Genomic DNA, 16,878 nt, shown 5'->3' with positions numbered 1-16,878 from the left:
GCTAACATTATCAAAAATTACCTTCTTTTTTTGTTCTAAATTTGATATGAGGATTAATCTCGTATAGCATTATTAGCATTAGAGAAGTAAATTTAATTATGAATTCAATACCTTCTTTTCTTCTTAAGTCAAAATTCCTGGATAACTCACTGATAATGCTCTTAACATATTTCTCACTTCTTATAAAGGATGAAATTAGAATATCTAGTTTTGATAATCTATATTGCAATGGGATTCGAAACATTTAAATCATGATTTTGGTTATAATATGCTTTGTCTGACTTAATAAGATTGGTTATTTTATTTATTTTTAAAGGATATATGCGATTCAACTTTTTTATATAAATAATAACAAGAATACTTTTTCGTCAAAAAACCTTAAGCTCAGCCTTTGGATAGCGCAGGCAAAAGTGGTCCTAGGGTAGTAGCAGTCAATGCGCGCGAGGATGTGGTCTTAGAATGTGGGTTGGATTTACCTGCGATTAGATCTTGGGTTGAAAAATCGGAATCTACGCCTAACCTTAAAAATGAGAAGAGCGTCTGGCGGACAGTGCTCAAGCTGACTTGGAAGAAGCACAACAATGACGATATAAACATCAAATCGAATAATAGTGAGAACGAATTTTCATAATTATATCGAAATTATAATTCTTTTACAATTTTTCACTTAGTTTTTTCTTTTTCTCTGAATTGAAATATTATTTTCTTAGGTAACTCTGTAGTGCCTATATTAAATAAAACAGATAATTTTTTGAAAAAATGCGAAAATAAATCGAATTATTTCAACCTTACCTTTTTTTCCATCACAGATCCCACTCACAAATTGTCAGGAAGTAAGGAGTTGAAAATTAATCGGGATTATTTTCATAACTTACCTAATTCTGAAGTTGATGACCTAAGCAGTCCTCCCCACAAATCAATTTCACTTAATCACGGAACCTCCTCGAGGCTAATGTTAAACGCTAATGGTAATTTAGTAATTACTAAAGTGAATATGACAGACGCTGGTTACTACAATTGTCATGTGGACGCAGTCAAATATGACCAGTCTTTGCAAGATAACCCATCCATCAGGCACCATAATCATCACAAATCATTGAAATATGGTATTAGCAGCAACTATAATTCTAACGAGAGCGTAGATAAGCACTTTAAAAGGTCGCTAAAATATACCTCAATTCCCGTCAACTTGATCGTCTTCGGTATGTTTTTTAAACATAAAAGCCTCTATATATTATACAATATTATCTTGTTTTAGTGATTAGATTCATTCATCCTTCCCATAAAATTAATATTAAAAAAAAATATAGTCAAGCCTGAATTCACTCAAACCCCCTCCGACGTCACGGCTATCTCTGGAGATGATGTCGAATTCGAATGTAGCGTCAGAGGCAAACCTGACCCGACAGTTATTTGGAAACGAAAAGGAGACCGGGCTATACCGGACCGATCTTTGATGACAGAACACAAATCGCTTAAGATCCTGCGCGTAGAATCTGCCGATGAGGGCATATACGCGTGTGAAGCGCGCAATAGAGCCGGATCTGTCCAGTCTTCCGCTACCCTGACGGTTCATTCAAGACCCGCATTCGTCGTGGCCCCTCGGGACAGGAGAGTCAATCTCAACGGCATAGCTACTTTCGATTGTGTCACCACTGGTTAGAAACTATCCCTTATACTATCTTTTCTCTATCACCTACTTTTTCTAACAACTTCTTATCACCATTTTCACAATTATAACAGCCTAGACCACCGTTCCTGGTAACCCTGGCTCATTTATTTTGATCATGGTCCAACTCAAGGAAATTATTTTTAATTATATGACCTGTCAGATTTGACAAGTTATTTATAAAAATGAAATTTTATTAAAATTCATTTTGCTTTTAAGGTACATTTAAAAAAACGGGTATTGAGTGATCATTGTAAAATTGAAGAAGTATGTTATTTTTTTAAACATACCTAGGTAATCCCGCTCCTTCTGTTTACTGGACGCGAGAAGGAAGTCAAGTCCTGATGTTTCCTGATAGGCCTCACGGAAGGTTCTCGGTATCCGCAGACGGCGAGCTCAAGATAACTGGTGTACAAAAGGAGGATCAAGGATATTACGTGTGTTCTGCTTTAAGCGTAGCTGGCAGTTCCATCGCCAAGGCATATCTCGAGATAATAGGAGGAATGCTGGCTCACGCCTCTAATAATAACAATGGCGGCGATGAAATGGACCGTGAAATAGCGAATCCCATGGGTTTTAATAATCCCAATCAAAATTTGTACCTAGATTATTTCTATCCGCCCGTGATAGGACGGGGTCCCTCCAATCAAACCCTAGCGATAAGCAGTGTAGCCCTCTTACCGTGTTCCGTTCAAAGTAATGAAAACATTATACGAGGTAATGAATCTCATGTTAAGGTGACTTGGTTCAAAGGAGACAAGCAGTTTATCGATTACGACAAATCTCGATTCATGATCTTGAACGATGGGAGCCTGAAAATACAAGGTTTTTTGTGTTATAAAGAAAAATTCATAGATTTGAGTAGCTCGTTTTTTATTGTTATTATTATCCTCGTGCTTGCAAAAGATTTGGCTTGCGAAAAATTTTCAATTAATTATATTTCAATTCTCATTTAATAAAATCTTAGATTTACATATATCTGACACTGGCATCTATACCTGCTTAGTAACTACATGGATATTTTTATCTTCTGTTACTAATTACCAAATGACAACGCACTCATTCATTCCCTTGCCGTTCACCCAAACTCATTCTCAATCAGTGAAAGAGAAAAAAAGAGAAAATGCTGTCCAGTTGTCAACCTCGTGGTCAGCCGCCCTTAATGTTCAATCCCCTTCCGATCCTAAGGCCACTTTTCATAGAATTCCAGAAAATTTTGCGCTGCCTGGTTCTCCGGGAAAACCTCATAAAAGCCATAACACTAATGGCACCACCAAAAAATCAATAACCGTTGCTTGGAGATCCGTTTCCGAAATTGAGCATGGCAGTTCAAGGATTTTGGGTAAATATTTAGGCGATTTTATTTTGATTTAAATTAGATATAATTTATATTAATTCATGCTTACATTAATATTTTATGCTAGGCAAATTTTTAATTTATTTGTCGAAATGTAGATTAACCAAATGAAGTAAATGTGATGCAGAAATAATGAATGATTTATATTTTTAAATATTAATACTTGTTTCATGCTTTCTTTTTTTTACCATTTCCAAGCAATAAAATTTATTTTTACAATAGGTTACATGATCGAATATTTTACTCCGTCATCCATCGATTTGGGATGGATTGTAGCAGCTCGCCGGATATTGGGAAATGAATATACTCTCTTTGGATTAAAACCAAGCGCAGGGTATGTGTTTTTAGTTAGAGCCGAGAATTCGTATGGACTGGGGCGACCTAGTCCTGTATCCCACCTCCTATATACTTTACCAGATGATGTCAAAGGTTTATATTATTTAAAGAACTAAAATAAATAGTATAGGTAATAAACCTATAAATATTGATTAAACTTAGATATATAAAAAAATAATTATACACTTAGGGTTGGGCAGTAATGCTAACACTTGTATTTTTCTATATTTGTATTTTTCTGTATTTGTATTTAGTATTTATTTGAATATTTTAGAATGTATTTAGTATTTGTATTTTAAATACCAAAAAATAAAAATTATTTTATATATATTATGTTTTCATTGATTTTCAGACAATTACAAATATTTTTTTTTATTTTTTATTATAAAATAAATTATTAAATGTAAATTCACATTTAAATATTAAATTCTTATTTTATTTTTTAAAATGAGCATTACCGTAAGCGAAGATTAATATACCAGTTTTTGAATAAGGAAGATATAATAATAGGAGAAAAGGAGTTTCTACATTAAGCTAATATGTTTATAAGATGTTTTTGCAGGGATTTTGTTTCGTGACAACTTTAACATCCTCTAAATTTAATTTGATGTTTCGTGACAACTTTAACATCCTCTAAATTTAATTTGACAATTTTGAATGAAAATCTGTTCAAAATATCAAAAAATATTATATATTGAAAGCTAATCATACACGTAGACAGAGAGGATTCTCCTCTTCGAGATTTTTCTTGTTTTCGTAAATATCATTTTAGCTAATAAAAAAATTCATCACCCCCCTCTCTCCCAAAGACATATGCAATATAATCACGATGAATAAGAATTTGAAAGATAAGTAAAGGTTAGTAATTTTTAATAACGACTATCATTCAAAACTTTTAGAAAAGAAGCATTTTTATAAAAAAGTTAAAAACCAAAATAATTTTTATAAAAATATAACACAGCCAAAGGTCTACAATAAGTGATCCTAAAAACCTCCAATAAAATTTACGGGGAAAAGATCCATCTAATAGTGCCCCCTCCCCTTAGAAAAATCATGGCTACGCCCATGAAGCTGAATGGAATATCTGCTCAACTAAAAATAAAACCAAAATAATAAATGGAGCGATTTCATTTTTCAGCAATTTATTATATGCTCTGTCAAACTATGATATTATTTATATTTGCAATTATTACATCATTTATGTGATGATTCTACTGCTGCAACAATAAATATATTATTTAATATGTTTACATAGTACTGCAGATATTCGATAATTTTAGATAATAATAAGAAAAATATTATATGTTAAAAATTGATAGTGTGGTACTTAAAAAATAGACTTGCAAAAAGTATTCGTCAAAGTTTTTATTTGTGCAAAAAGTTTTCGTTAAAGTATTTGTATATAAATACTTCTTTTGAATAGGTATTTGTTATTTATATTTAAAATACCTTTTTTAAAGTGTATTTGTTATTTATATTCGAATACATTTTTTGAAAATTTTCCCAACCCTGTATACACTAAATATATATTTAATAAAAATAATATTTGTATAGTTTCTAAAGAAGAGATTACAGCTGCTGCATCTTTATACGATCTCGCCGAAGTACAGGAGAAACTTGAAGCTTCAAATATTATAAATTTTAGAGATGTCAAACCACTCACATCTACATCCATTAGATTGGAATGGCAGGTTTTTACAGATTTTGACTAATATTAATAAGATATATACTTTTTATTAAATTTACACATATATGTACAACCCAAATATTAAATATACTCGATATTTTCTATGTTTTCCTTGCCCATTCAAAAATTATATAATTTAGTTTTCAAATTATTATAATTTAAAATAATTATATTAGGTGGAAAAGAACTTAAATTACATACAGGGGTTTTACTTAAAATATCGCCTTGATCCGTCTGATTTTCTTCAAACCGTTACACCACTTGCATTTCACACCGTTACCCTCATGGATAATACTATATCATTCCATATATTGCAAGATCTGAAGAAATTTTCTAACTATCAATTTATAATTTCTCCATTTTTTGATGCCGTAGAAGGTGCCAATAGCCCAATCGTTTCGGCCCGTACATTAGAGGATGGTAAAATCATATTAACTAAAATTTAAAAAAAACATATGTAACTATTTATTAGAATTAAATTTTGATCGTTATAAATTATTTATCATAATAGATTATTATCTATTCCATATATCTAATTCAGCTCCCTCACAATCACCACCAAACGTCCGAGCCCTAATAAATAGTGTGGACAGTGCTCTTATACAATGGGAATCGATTTCCAAAACTCATCATAACGGTTACCTTAGAGGTTACAAAGTTCATTGTTCTTTCATATCTTCCGATTCTGATAATGATATACATATCTCTCCTCATCAATCCGATATAGAACTAATTGTTACCAATGACACGGCCCGTTCCGCCTTGATAACTCATTTAAATCGATTAGGATTTTACAGGATTCGCGTAGCGGCCTTCACCAACGTTGGACTTGGACCTTTTAGCGACTTTGTAGATATTCTATACAAGGGTCCCGAGTTTGGGCTCGTCGTGAAGATGACCACCACTCCATCCTATCCGCGGCAGTCAGAAAATTACGATTATAACAAGAGAATAGATTCTTCGGGTACCGGACCAGAAGCCACTATTTTAAATGGTTCCACTTCCACATCTGTCGCTTATAAAAGACCCTGGATAATAGCGACTGCCGTAGCCGCTCTTTGGATATGCGTATTGACTTTAGCATTCTGGTCTTATCGTCGAGTTCGTCGCAAATATGCTTATCAAAATGGAGCGAATCATCATCGTCATATAGGCGATCATGGGGCTGGTGGTGTCATAGCTGGTTTTCAAGTAGATCAGCGTAATAAAATGACCGGACTGTCTTCTATTATTGACCATGATGACGAAAAGTTTAATGCCCTAGTGCGATGTAGACCGGGTTCTGTCGGCGATGAAATTCTCCAAGAGGAGCCTTATTATTATGGAACCGCATATTCGCGTCATAAAGACAACCCGTCCACTATTGGTGGTGGCATTGGCACTGGTACTGAGCGTCGTCTCCTTTCCTCCTCTTCTGCCTCGTCAAATGGGGCCGTCTTCATCAGCAACCTTAAAAATAAAACGCATTACAAAAGTGGCGGGACCTCTAACGATAAAACCGGACCACCTCCCCGAAATATTTTGTGGTTTAGCAACAATAATCACAATGTTGACCCACCCAACGAAAATGTAAACGAGAGATGGAATACACAACGGACCACTTTCGCCACAAACCCCGATACCTTCACAAATTATTGCGCGTTGGATAGTAACAATCTGAATGGCAATAATGACTTCGCTACCGATAATTTAGCCATCTCACCAAATCAAAATTTTTCATCTTCCCAAACCATCCTAGCCAACAACGGCATAAATTTGGCATTTAAAGGTTAATTTTATACATGCACATTTTAAACTTATATTCTAAATAAATTTTAGTCTAATCACGCGATAAGATTAAATATTTTTATTTATAATAACCCAATTAAACTCTTCTAACTCATAATTTTATTCCATGAATAAGATGAAAATTATTCTTCAAATATTCCTACGGATATTTTCAACCAAGCTTACGTTAACAATGGCAGCATACGTCAGGACCCACTCTTTATAGGTGCATATGGTACTGTTAATAAAGCTGCTTATTTAGCTGCCGCTAATCAAACTTTGAATCATAGTAACGTCAACAACCTTAACCAACAAATGATATCAAGCTTTTATTACGATATTTACAACGGTGTTAATGCGAACACTGGTGGTCACAGTGACAACACGAGTCTCGTAGGAGCCGGAGGTCCCATCTATGAAACGCCTCAATTGCTACCATTGTTAAATGGAACATCTTCGGGTCCGCCCACAGCTTTACCCTCTAATCGCATAATACTGTTAGATTATTATACTGCTAATAACCAAAACGGTGCGAATGTTATCAATGGTAGCGCCTCTGCTGACGCTGGCAATAATATCATGATATCTCCCCATAACGCCCAGTTTCAGTTGATCAACGCATATGGTCCTTCCGCTGCATTAATCACCCAAGAACATCCATCAAACTTGGTTGGCATATTAATAATTTAAAAAAATCCTTTTCTTTTTTGAAATATTTTTATAAACAATAGCAATATATTATTACATAATTTAAAAAACGGTAATTACAGTTGTATCTAAAATGCCTTAAAAGTAATAATAAAAAATATGTATGGACATAAACTAATATTTTTACTGAGTTCACAAAAGCCTGGGTAAAATCCCGATTTTTAAAATTTAATAGCTTGAATAATTTGCTTATTTTATGCTAAATATTTTTTCAACATACACAAAAATAATTATGAAAGCCAATGAAAAATAATGAAAACTTAATTGGTTTAGAACACGTAGGAGCTCGTTACCTCTATCCTCCTTCTTTAGCTCCTTTGATATATTTTCAACAGCAAAGCCAAGCAAGCACTGCAGTCCAACAGCTCAATCAACCGCTGTACCTTATAGGAGGTGGTCCTAATGTTGGTATAGCAGAAAAGACTGCTAATTCAAATAAAAAAATTCCTGATAAAAGAAACAGCCTTGGAGTTTTCCTGAACGATAACTCCCAACGTGTTGCTGGCCTCAATAGACCTAATAATATCAGCCAAAATCAATTTAACAACTCCTTCGACCATAGAACCAATCCTAGCGACGATTATTCTTTCTCTATGATAAATCAAAACACCCTGCCCAAAGAACCTAAAACCCCTTTGTCTTCCACTATAATAGCTAATGACGACCCTAATAAAGGCCGTAAAATAACCGGGGCCAATCATAGTTTAGTTGCTGTCTGCCACTTGCTCGACGATTCGATAGAAAAAAACTCAACATGCAATGAACGTGAAGAACAGGAAGAAAATCATGACCAACTACCTGATTCGGCGGCTAAAAAACGCCTCAAAAAACGATCAAAAACCGGGGCCAACGTGAAGGAAAACGAGAGTAATTCTGTTGGTGAAGGTGGTAGGTCTCACTCCTCTAGCCATCATCATAATCAATATCACAAAGCTTCCAAAAAGAAGAAGGAGAAAGAGGGCAGAGATAAAGACAAGGATATCATATTTAATGATAAAAAACAAGGCTTAACATCTACACTTCTTCCCAATTTCGTCAATATATGCGATGTCATTCCACCCCCACCTTTGCCCTCAGTAGTTACTACCCCTGATAATAAGTAAAATTACCTAAATAAATATTCGTTGTCAAAAAATTTAATATATTAGTAAAATTTCTCATCAAATAAATTCATTATGATTAGCTTTTAAATAATTTTTAATAAAAATGAAATGTTTGTCTTAGAAACGACGAAACCACTTGGAATAATAAAATTTATTCCTCTCAATATATCAAGGATTAAGCAATATACTCAAAATTATATATGAATTACGGTTTTCGCTACAAGGGTTTTAGGTATTTTTAGAAAAGGGTGATACCGCTTGCTCGTTATATTCAAGAGTTCATATAATTTAGCATTCATTATATAAACCAAAATAAATTTCATATATTTTTAAATATATTTGTTGATGTTAAATTACAATTATACCAATTATTGCTAATTCACATGCATTTTTAGTATAATATTATTATATAAATGATATGATTGTAATTACTGAACATAAATTTTTTTTAGTTATTCTTTTGTATTTAATAAAAAGAAATATTTATAGATTTTAAATTATATACATTTATTATTATATACTATATATTAATAACTTTTTTAAAGAAATCGATATCGATCCTTATTTTCCATCTTTCAATTATCATTTGATTATAGTTATTATTATTTTCCAGATTACTATTGTACTTTAGAGTTCTAGAAATTAACTTAAATCATTGATAGACTTGTATGTAATATAGTAAAACATAATCACACCAACTTTTTACTCTTCAATAATCGCCACTTGCTTCTGTTTTAAAAATCCATATATATTTAATATAACATATAAAGTATAATTAGCTGAATGAGATAACGTCTATTATATTCCTCATCCTCATGATTCAATTTCATAATTTACAATTGATATTATAAATATCTATTCATTTGATAATTTGTAATCTTCGAGTAGTATAATTTTGTTTATTCCTTCTGCGCACATTTAAAATAACTATTGTAATTTAAATAATCAAAATATTTGTTATCTCCTTAAAATTGTTTTATTTGTTTAAATATTTGATATAACAATAATAAAAATGTATTTAAATATATACCCACGTCAATATTTATGTCAATATTTGAAATAAGATATAGTTGTAATGGACTGGGTCTGACTTAATTCAATTCAGGACTTACTATAATTTTATACGGCTCTTTACGTTTCATAATTCATTGTTTACTAAGATCGAGCTGATCCACAAATTTTTCACCGATTCAATATTTTTCACCGATTCGATATTTAAGTTGATATTTAATTTATTTACCAACCAACTATCTTTGAATGCAAATAAAATATAAGTTCAATAAGCAGGCATTTTATAGACAAGGAGTTTTATAATATTTAATACTTTGTTAATAATTACCTTGATATCACTCACTGCATGATATGGTTGGTTTGATAGAGAAAAATCAATATATAGAATCCGGTGTAAAATAAAAATGAGAAGTAATGGCCCATCTTGAAGGAAAATATAAATAGACCCGATAATATAAACGCTTTTTTTAACCCATAAAAAGAGAAAAAAATTTAGTAAAATATCAGAGTTTGAAATGCTCTTCATAATAAAATATCTTCAAAAATTTTTTTAAGAAATCAATATTTGATTTCAATTGTGTCAAAATTTTAGGTGATCCTGCTTAATATATACAAGTGCAGAACCGAAACCGATAGAGGTCCGCATAGAAGCCTGATATTTCTCAATAATATAATTTCCTTATAGTAAAAATTAAGAGTCGAACTCGATAGCTCTTAGACAAAAATGGATATATAGTACATCATTGAATGTTCATTAAACAATAAGATTTGTTTTATTGATTATTATTATTATTATTATATAGTCTCTGAATTTTTAATAAATAAAATTTTAACACTATTTCTATAAAGTCGTGTCTATACTTTATATCATTTATTGAAATAGTAAAAATTTGGTAGGGTATAAATGGTTGGAGGGAAATAGTAAAAATTTGGGAGGATATGAATGGTTGAAGGCATAACTGAGTTTAACCCTAGGCAACGTCTTATTTAAAAAATCGAGATTAGCCATAGGACACCGAATCGGTAGAGATTTCACTTGCATATTTGTTTTAAATGTATAACAGACACTAAAATTATATTTTGAAAATCAGAGCTGAGTTTATAAATAAATAAAAATTACAAACCCGGACCCGGCTTATTTTTTCAAAACCTGGGATTTTTTCAAAATAAATTTAATTATATTATTTTATCAGTTGGAAAATCATATAACAGAGATTGTATAACAATTTTACTGCACACCCATAGAAAAATATCAAAATACAACCAAAATTATTTAAAAAATCCTGGCTGGGCTCATCGACTATATCCCTCCATGAACCTCTGATACAAAGTACCACCCCGAAAACTAAGCAACGAAATTATAAAATTTGCTCACCCTTTTCCTTAATTGGTTCCATGTAAATTCAGCAAAACTTTTATCGCGATACACTTTTTCGCGAATTTATCGCGATACTCTTTTTCGCGAATAAATTTTATCGCGATACACTTTTTCGCGAATTTATCGCGAAGATAATTTAGCTTAATATCACGAGGTTAATATCGCAATTATTGCTAAAAGTGACTATTTTTATGATCATATTAATTAAATAATATTTTTAATAAATTTATATAATGATAAATTTTGGTTTTTGAAATTTATTATTGGAATAAAAATTTTGCTATCCTGCCCCTTGCTTTTCCTCGATGTCGTATTTTATAAGAATCGCGCACTTAGGCATTAGGGGGGGGGGGCAAATTGATAATAAATGCTTGAAATTTAAAAAACAACTATTTTTAATTTATTATAAATAATAATTGATCTACAGTATTTGATTATTTTTATATTTTTTTTAGCTATAAATTTTAATTTAAAAAATCAAAAAGATGTTACAGCCCATTTACACCACAATTTTCATAATGACGATGAAAAATTAAGTATTGAAAATATTTAGGTGCCTGGAAATTTCCAGTGTCATTAAATATGAGAAATTTGATATTCCAATTATCATGGCTAAAAAAATATAAATGGCTTATCATGACATTGACTCAAAGAATGAAAAAAAGAAACTAAAAAGATTTTGTCCAACTAGATTCATTGAAAGACATGAATCGACTCTTTATTAAACTATATGATGTTGTATTTGCAGCACTGGAATTTTATATATCAAGCAATGAAAAAGATTCAGCAGATGCTGAGAATCTGTGTTTAATTTAAATTTAATTATACATATGATTTCAAAATGCTATAAAAAATTGATTTGGATTTAAGGGAGGTTAAGAATTGAGCAAAGGATATTGTTGCAATATTAACAAATATTAGAGAGAATGTGGATGAAAAACTTCATGATACAGGGTTTCCATTCAAAAAAGGAAAAGTCCTAGTCAAAAAAGGAAAAGTTTCAATCATAAAAGGAAAAGGCCCAAACAAAAAAGGAAAAGTGTCAATCAAAAAGGAAAATTCCCCAAAGGAAAGGAAAAAGTCCGATCAAAGAAAAGTGTAAAAAAAGGTCAAATCAAAAAAGGAAACGTGTCAATCAATAATGCAAAATTCCCATTCAAAAAAGGAAAATCGTAATTTTTTAAATTTTTTTTCTTGTCAATTTTTCTTAAATTTTCATTTATTTTTGTCATTCCTTCTTATTTTATTTCAAACTTTTTGCGATTTCTTTACTTTATTTGTATCTTTTCTCTGCTCCATTTTTTTAAACAATTCTTCACTTTTTTTCATCATACATACAACATTCCTTTTATTATTTTTTCTCCTTATATATTTAATTTTCACTAAATTTTATTTTTTACATATCAAATTATTTAATTACAATTACGATATATATGTTATATAGTAAGAAACAAAAATTTATATTAATAAATCCTCTTCTACATTTTGGAATATACGTCTCCATATTTCTATAATTAATGGCATTCTCCTCAGATATTCCTCTTTCTCCATGTTCTATGAAACGAATTAATTCTTCTCTTTACTAGGATTTTGATATCTGACAAAATCCTTCCATTGAAAAAACTTTTAATCAAAGGAGTGTGTATTATTTATATTTTGATAATAACGTCATATTTTTTTAAATACCATTATTTGCATAAAGAATTACTTATATTTTATATAATTGTTAAATTATATATTTTTTTAAATAGAGTTTTTATACAATAAAATATAAAGATATAAGTGAGTGTTCATAAAAAATGGGAGGTTTGGTAGGGGGGGGGGGGGGTTAACACCCTCCCCTCCCCATGAGAAAATCCTGGCTACGCCACTGGGTTTCGCCAATATTAATTGTTTGAAATACTCAGTCACCACCAAAAACAGAGTTTCGAATTGTGAATGGTGATTCTAAATAAATTAGTGAATAAAAGATTTCCCTAATTCAAAATATTTTGAATCTTATGATTTTACGATTTTTATAGATATTTTTTTTATTTTCTGTTTACTTAGGTATGAAATATTAGTTCAAAAAATTTGGAATCTGAATCTAATATTAAGACGCTGCCTTACGCATGAAGTTTACCAAACTTTAACAAGTACTAATTTTGAAGCTTAAGCCAATATTTAATGATTAATTATATTTATAATACATATAGCTTAGTGCTACAGCATATATTATTTTTTTCCCCTTAATTACTCCGAATTAAAACTACTTAAAGTAATTTTTACGGAATTCCCAAAAGATGATTTTGCTAAGTAAAAATTTTAATTTTCTAAGAATTGATTTCTGGGAAAATATAATATATCACTCAGAAACTTTTACTATTTCTTTTATTTTTAAGTGCATAAGCATGATTTTTTGAGTTTTAAAATTAATCACTACTCTATGCCTTAATAATTTGAAAATTTAATAAAACAAATTCTTAGAAAATTTAAAAAATATACTTAGCAAAATCTTCTATGATTTTAAAAATAATCTGAGAAAATCAGCAAAATGTTTTAGCTATCAGTATTTGTTATGTTATCTTGATTGAAAAAATTTCTAAGCATTTCATAATATTTGTTAAAATTTACTTTTATTGGCTTGTGCAGATTTAAAAAATTTATGCGGAGGAAAGGGGTAAATTTATAGGAGTAGGTAAACCTGAACCAAAATGTCCCCTCGAATGAGAAGATACCAGAAAGAATATAACTTATTTATTTTTTATCACATCCAGATAAAGGTTACATGCTTACTTAATAACAAAAGATTAAGAACATTTCGCGTTTATGATTTAAGGAATTTTTGTAGGTAAATTAATATTGAATATCTTGTTTTCCTTTAAATAAATGTATTAGCAATATATTTAATGTTTCGCCGTTATACGTTCGCGTTAATGACTTTGCGCAAACACATTCCCGGTAGAAAATTTGCTATAAAAGGTTTGCAATAAAAGTTCCACTATAACGGGTTCGCGATAAAAGTTTCGTTAAAATGTATTCTCTCTAAAGTATTCGTGGTTAAGATTTTCGAAAGTAAATTCGAGATAATAGGTTTGCGATATTGTCTTCGCTATCAATGTTTCTCTGAAAATAATTTGCGGAATTAGTTTCGCGATATACCTTCGCTATAAAATTCCTGCGCGATAAACGACATTCGTGGTTAAAGTTTCGCTGAATAGAGCTGATACGTCCTTAATTACATACTCAAAAATAATATAAAGTCTCCTTAATTGCAAAAAGAATTCATCTTTAATTCGACCAAAAATTCAATAAAACTAAAACAACGATTATGACAATTTTCACTTTCCTGTGGTACTTTTTCACTGAAATTTTAATTTAACTTGTTAACAATATCTATTTTTACCCATTTGCCTTAAAAAATTCAAAAAAGTTCAAAAATAACGATTATGACAATTGTTACTTTACTGTGGTAAATATAAAATATATTGTGTTCTATTTCACATATTTGATATTTGTCATTAGTTGGCAAAATAATAGCATGACTTTTACTAACTCTTAATGAAATTTTAATTCAACATGCTAACAATATCTATTTATACCCATTTGCTTTAAAAAGTTCAAAAATAACGATTATGACAATTGTCACTTTCCTGTGGTACATCTACACTGAAATTTTAATTTAACATGATAACATGTTAAATTTTTACTTGCCTTAAAAAAAAATTAAAAAAGTTCAAAACTAACGATTATGACAATTGTCACTTTCCTGTAGTACATATTCAATGAAATTTTAATTTAACATGTTTACAATATATATTTTTACCTATTTGCCTGAAAAAAATTCAAATAAGTTCAAAAATAACGATTATGACAATTGTCACTTTCCTGTGGTACATCTTCATTGAAATTTTATTTTTACATCTTATGATATAAATTTTAACCTATTTGCGACACCAAGAATCAAATAAGTTAAAAAATAACAATTATGACAATTGTCACTTTTCTGTGTTACATTACATCTTCATTGAAATTTTAATATAAATTTTTTTCAAAAATATAAATTTTTACCCATATATTTCAAAAAAGTTTTAAAAAAATAACGATTATGAAAATTGTATGTACATCTTTATTAATTTTTATTTTAATTTAACGTGCTTACTAACCCATTTATTTCAAAAAATAATATCATACAAATAATAATTTACTATAAGATTATAAAATATGAAGATCTTTGAAGATCGTTGATCTAAAATATTTTTAAATAAAAAATCTTCAAAGATCTAGATCTTTGAAGATAGCTGCTAAAATTTTTTAAAAAATAAAAGATCTTCAAATTTTACGATCTTCAAAGATCGATCGTTGCTCAAAAATTTTTAAAAATAAAAGATCTTCAATTTTTACGATCTTCAAAAATCACGATCTTTGAAGATAGTTGCTCGTAATTTTTCAAAAATAAAAGATCTTCAATTTTTATGGTCTTCAAAAATCCGTTGCTCAAAATTTTTTTAAAATAAAAGATCTTCTAATTTTATAGAGATCTTTGAAGATCTTTTTATTTTGAGCAAATGTACAACTCTGCCCCCGGTAAATTATTGTCCTTCCATGGTGTTTCCAAATTTGCATGGTTAGTTAGCTCCTTGAGTATCCTCACTTTGTTCACCTGTATTGTTGATCCCTTGTAGAAATCGCTTTGGTTCTACATGGCTCCAATTATCATTGATACATTCCATTAACCATTTTGTCCCATTAAATTTTTTTGGATATGTTGAGCATAATATTAAGATAAATATTTTTCCATCATGAATTTTTGATCATTATATCCTTTTCTTCATACTCCTGATCGTAATCTCCCGAACTCTACCCTTTTTCGTATTTTCTCCAGGTGTCTAACTCCTTCCCTTCTGTTGATAAATTTCACCTGCTCAAATTATTGTCCAATGTTTTCTATTATCACTCCAGATTCCCACTTTCGGGTACTTCCAAAAATTCTAGCCCAGACTGTCTGACTTACCTCATACTCGCATTGATTACCCATCGAATCCACCCCTTGAGTTGTCTCTTGTCTTAAGAAATCTAACTAAATACGAGTTCTACGGCCCAAAAACTTCTCTGCTGGCTACAATTTTTCTCCCTTTTGGCTATGCAACCGCTATCCAAATATATCCAACGCCATATTTACCAACCAACTCATAACCACCGCCACCATTCTTTACGCTTTGCCGTTCGAGCTCGGGTGATATGAAGGGGTCAAAATGTGTCTCGCCCAGTTTCAGCACGAAATAATTTGAACTGTTCACTTATGAAGGCAGGACCTCCAACCGATACTCTTATTTTTGCTACTCCGAACCGAGTCCAAAGATTTTTTAACATCTTTACCACAACCTGAGTTGTCAATCCCCTCACTTCTTCGTACTCTACCCATTTGGAATAGGTGTCCACCACGAGTTTATACATCTTATTTTCAAAGTCGAATAAGTCAATGTGTATCCGCTCCCACGATTGGGTAGCCCTTGGCCAAATTCTTTTCTTGTCTTTATGGGGCATCTTGGCCAACGTATTGCACATCAAACAACTCCTGCTGATATTCTCGATATCTTTATTCATTCCCGGCCACCACACATTTTGTCGGCCTCATTGTTTCATCTTTTCCACCCCCTAATGCCCCGCATGGATCATGGACAAACAGCGTGTCTCTTAATTTAAGCGGTACTATACCTCTATTCCCTCGTACCATAAATTCATCCACTATAACCAATTCTTTTTCTATGTATTTAAAATGTTTGTCTCTATCTTGCCAGGTTTTCCTTCCCTCTATGATTGCTTTGACACGTGTTAATTCTCGATCTTTTAAGGTGACCTTTTTGTATTTGTTCCACTTGA

At 30.8% G+C, this 16,878-nt stretch overlaps 2 protein-coding genes across 4 annotated transcripts in view; one reads left to right on the top strand and one right to left on the bottom strand.

Moving 5' to 3' along the window:
- The window catches only part of LOC135922887 (uncharacterized), a 49,803-nt gene extending 40,927 nt beyond the window's left edge, over positions 1 to 8,876 (top strand). For all 3 annotated transcript variants that reach the window (XM_065457395.1, XM_065457394.1, XM_065457396.1), the window contains 12 exons: positions 384 to 611; positions 810 to 1,202; positions 1,311 to 1,658; positions 1,964 to 2,494; positions 2,637 to 3,011; positions 3,249 to 3,455; positions 4,917 to 5,053; positions 5,226 to 5,469; positions 5,591 to 6,817; positions 6,953 to 7,485; positions 7,764 to 8,623; positions 8,749 to 8,876. In XM_065457395.1, the coding sequence (XP_065313467.1) occupies positions 384 to 611; positions 810 to 1,202; positions 1,311 to 1,658; positions 1,964 to 2,494; positions 2,637 to 3,011; positions 3,249 to 3,455; positions 4,917 to 5,053; positions 5,226 to 5,469; positions 5,591 to 6,817; positions 6,953 to 7,485; positions 7,764 to 8,623; positions 8,749 to 8,806 (5,141 nt within the window). In that variant the 3' untranslated portion in view covers positions 8,807 to 8,876. The remainder of the gene's footprint in view (positions 1 to 383; positions 612 to 809; positions 1,203 to 1,310; positions 1,659 to 1,963; positions 2,495 to 2,636; positions 3,012 to 3,248; positions 3,456 to 4,916; positions 5,054 to 5,225; positions 5,470 to 5,590; positions 6,818 to 6,952; positions 7,486 to 7,763; positions 8,624 to 8,748) is intronic.
- Positions 8,877 to 16,245: 7,369 nt separating this feature from the next.
- On the bottom strand, positions 16,246 to 16,563 carry LOC135925305 (uncharacterized). Its single transcript, XM_065460560.1, has one exon. The coding sequence runs from the start codon at positions 16,561 to 16,563 to the stop codon at positions 16,246 to 16,248; it is 318 nt and encodes a 105-aa protein (XP_065316632.1).
- Between the last annotated feature and the right edge of the window lie 315 nt (positions 16,564 to 16,878).

The sequence above is a fragment of the Gordionus sp. m RMFG-2023 genome, chromosome 1 (assembly GCF_954871325.1).
Source record: "Gordionus sp. m RMFG-2023 chromosome 1, tfGorSpeb1-WG-v2, whole genome shotgun sequence".
Taxonomy (NCBI): domain Eukaryota; kingdom Metazoa; phylum Nematomorpha; class Gordioida; order Chordodea; family Parachordodidae; genus Gordionus; species Gordionus sp. m RMFG-2023.
Note: the sequence above shows the minus strand (reverse complement) of the source record. Positions and strands in the feature narration are given on the sequence as shown.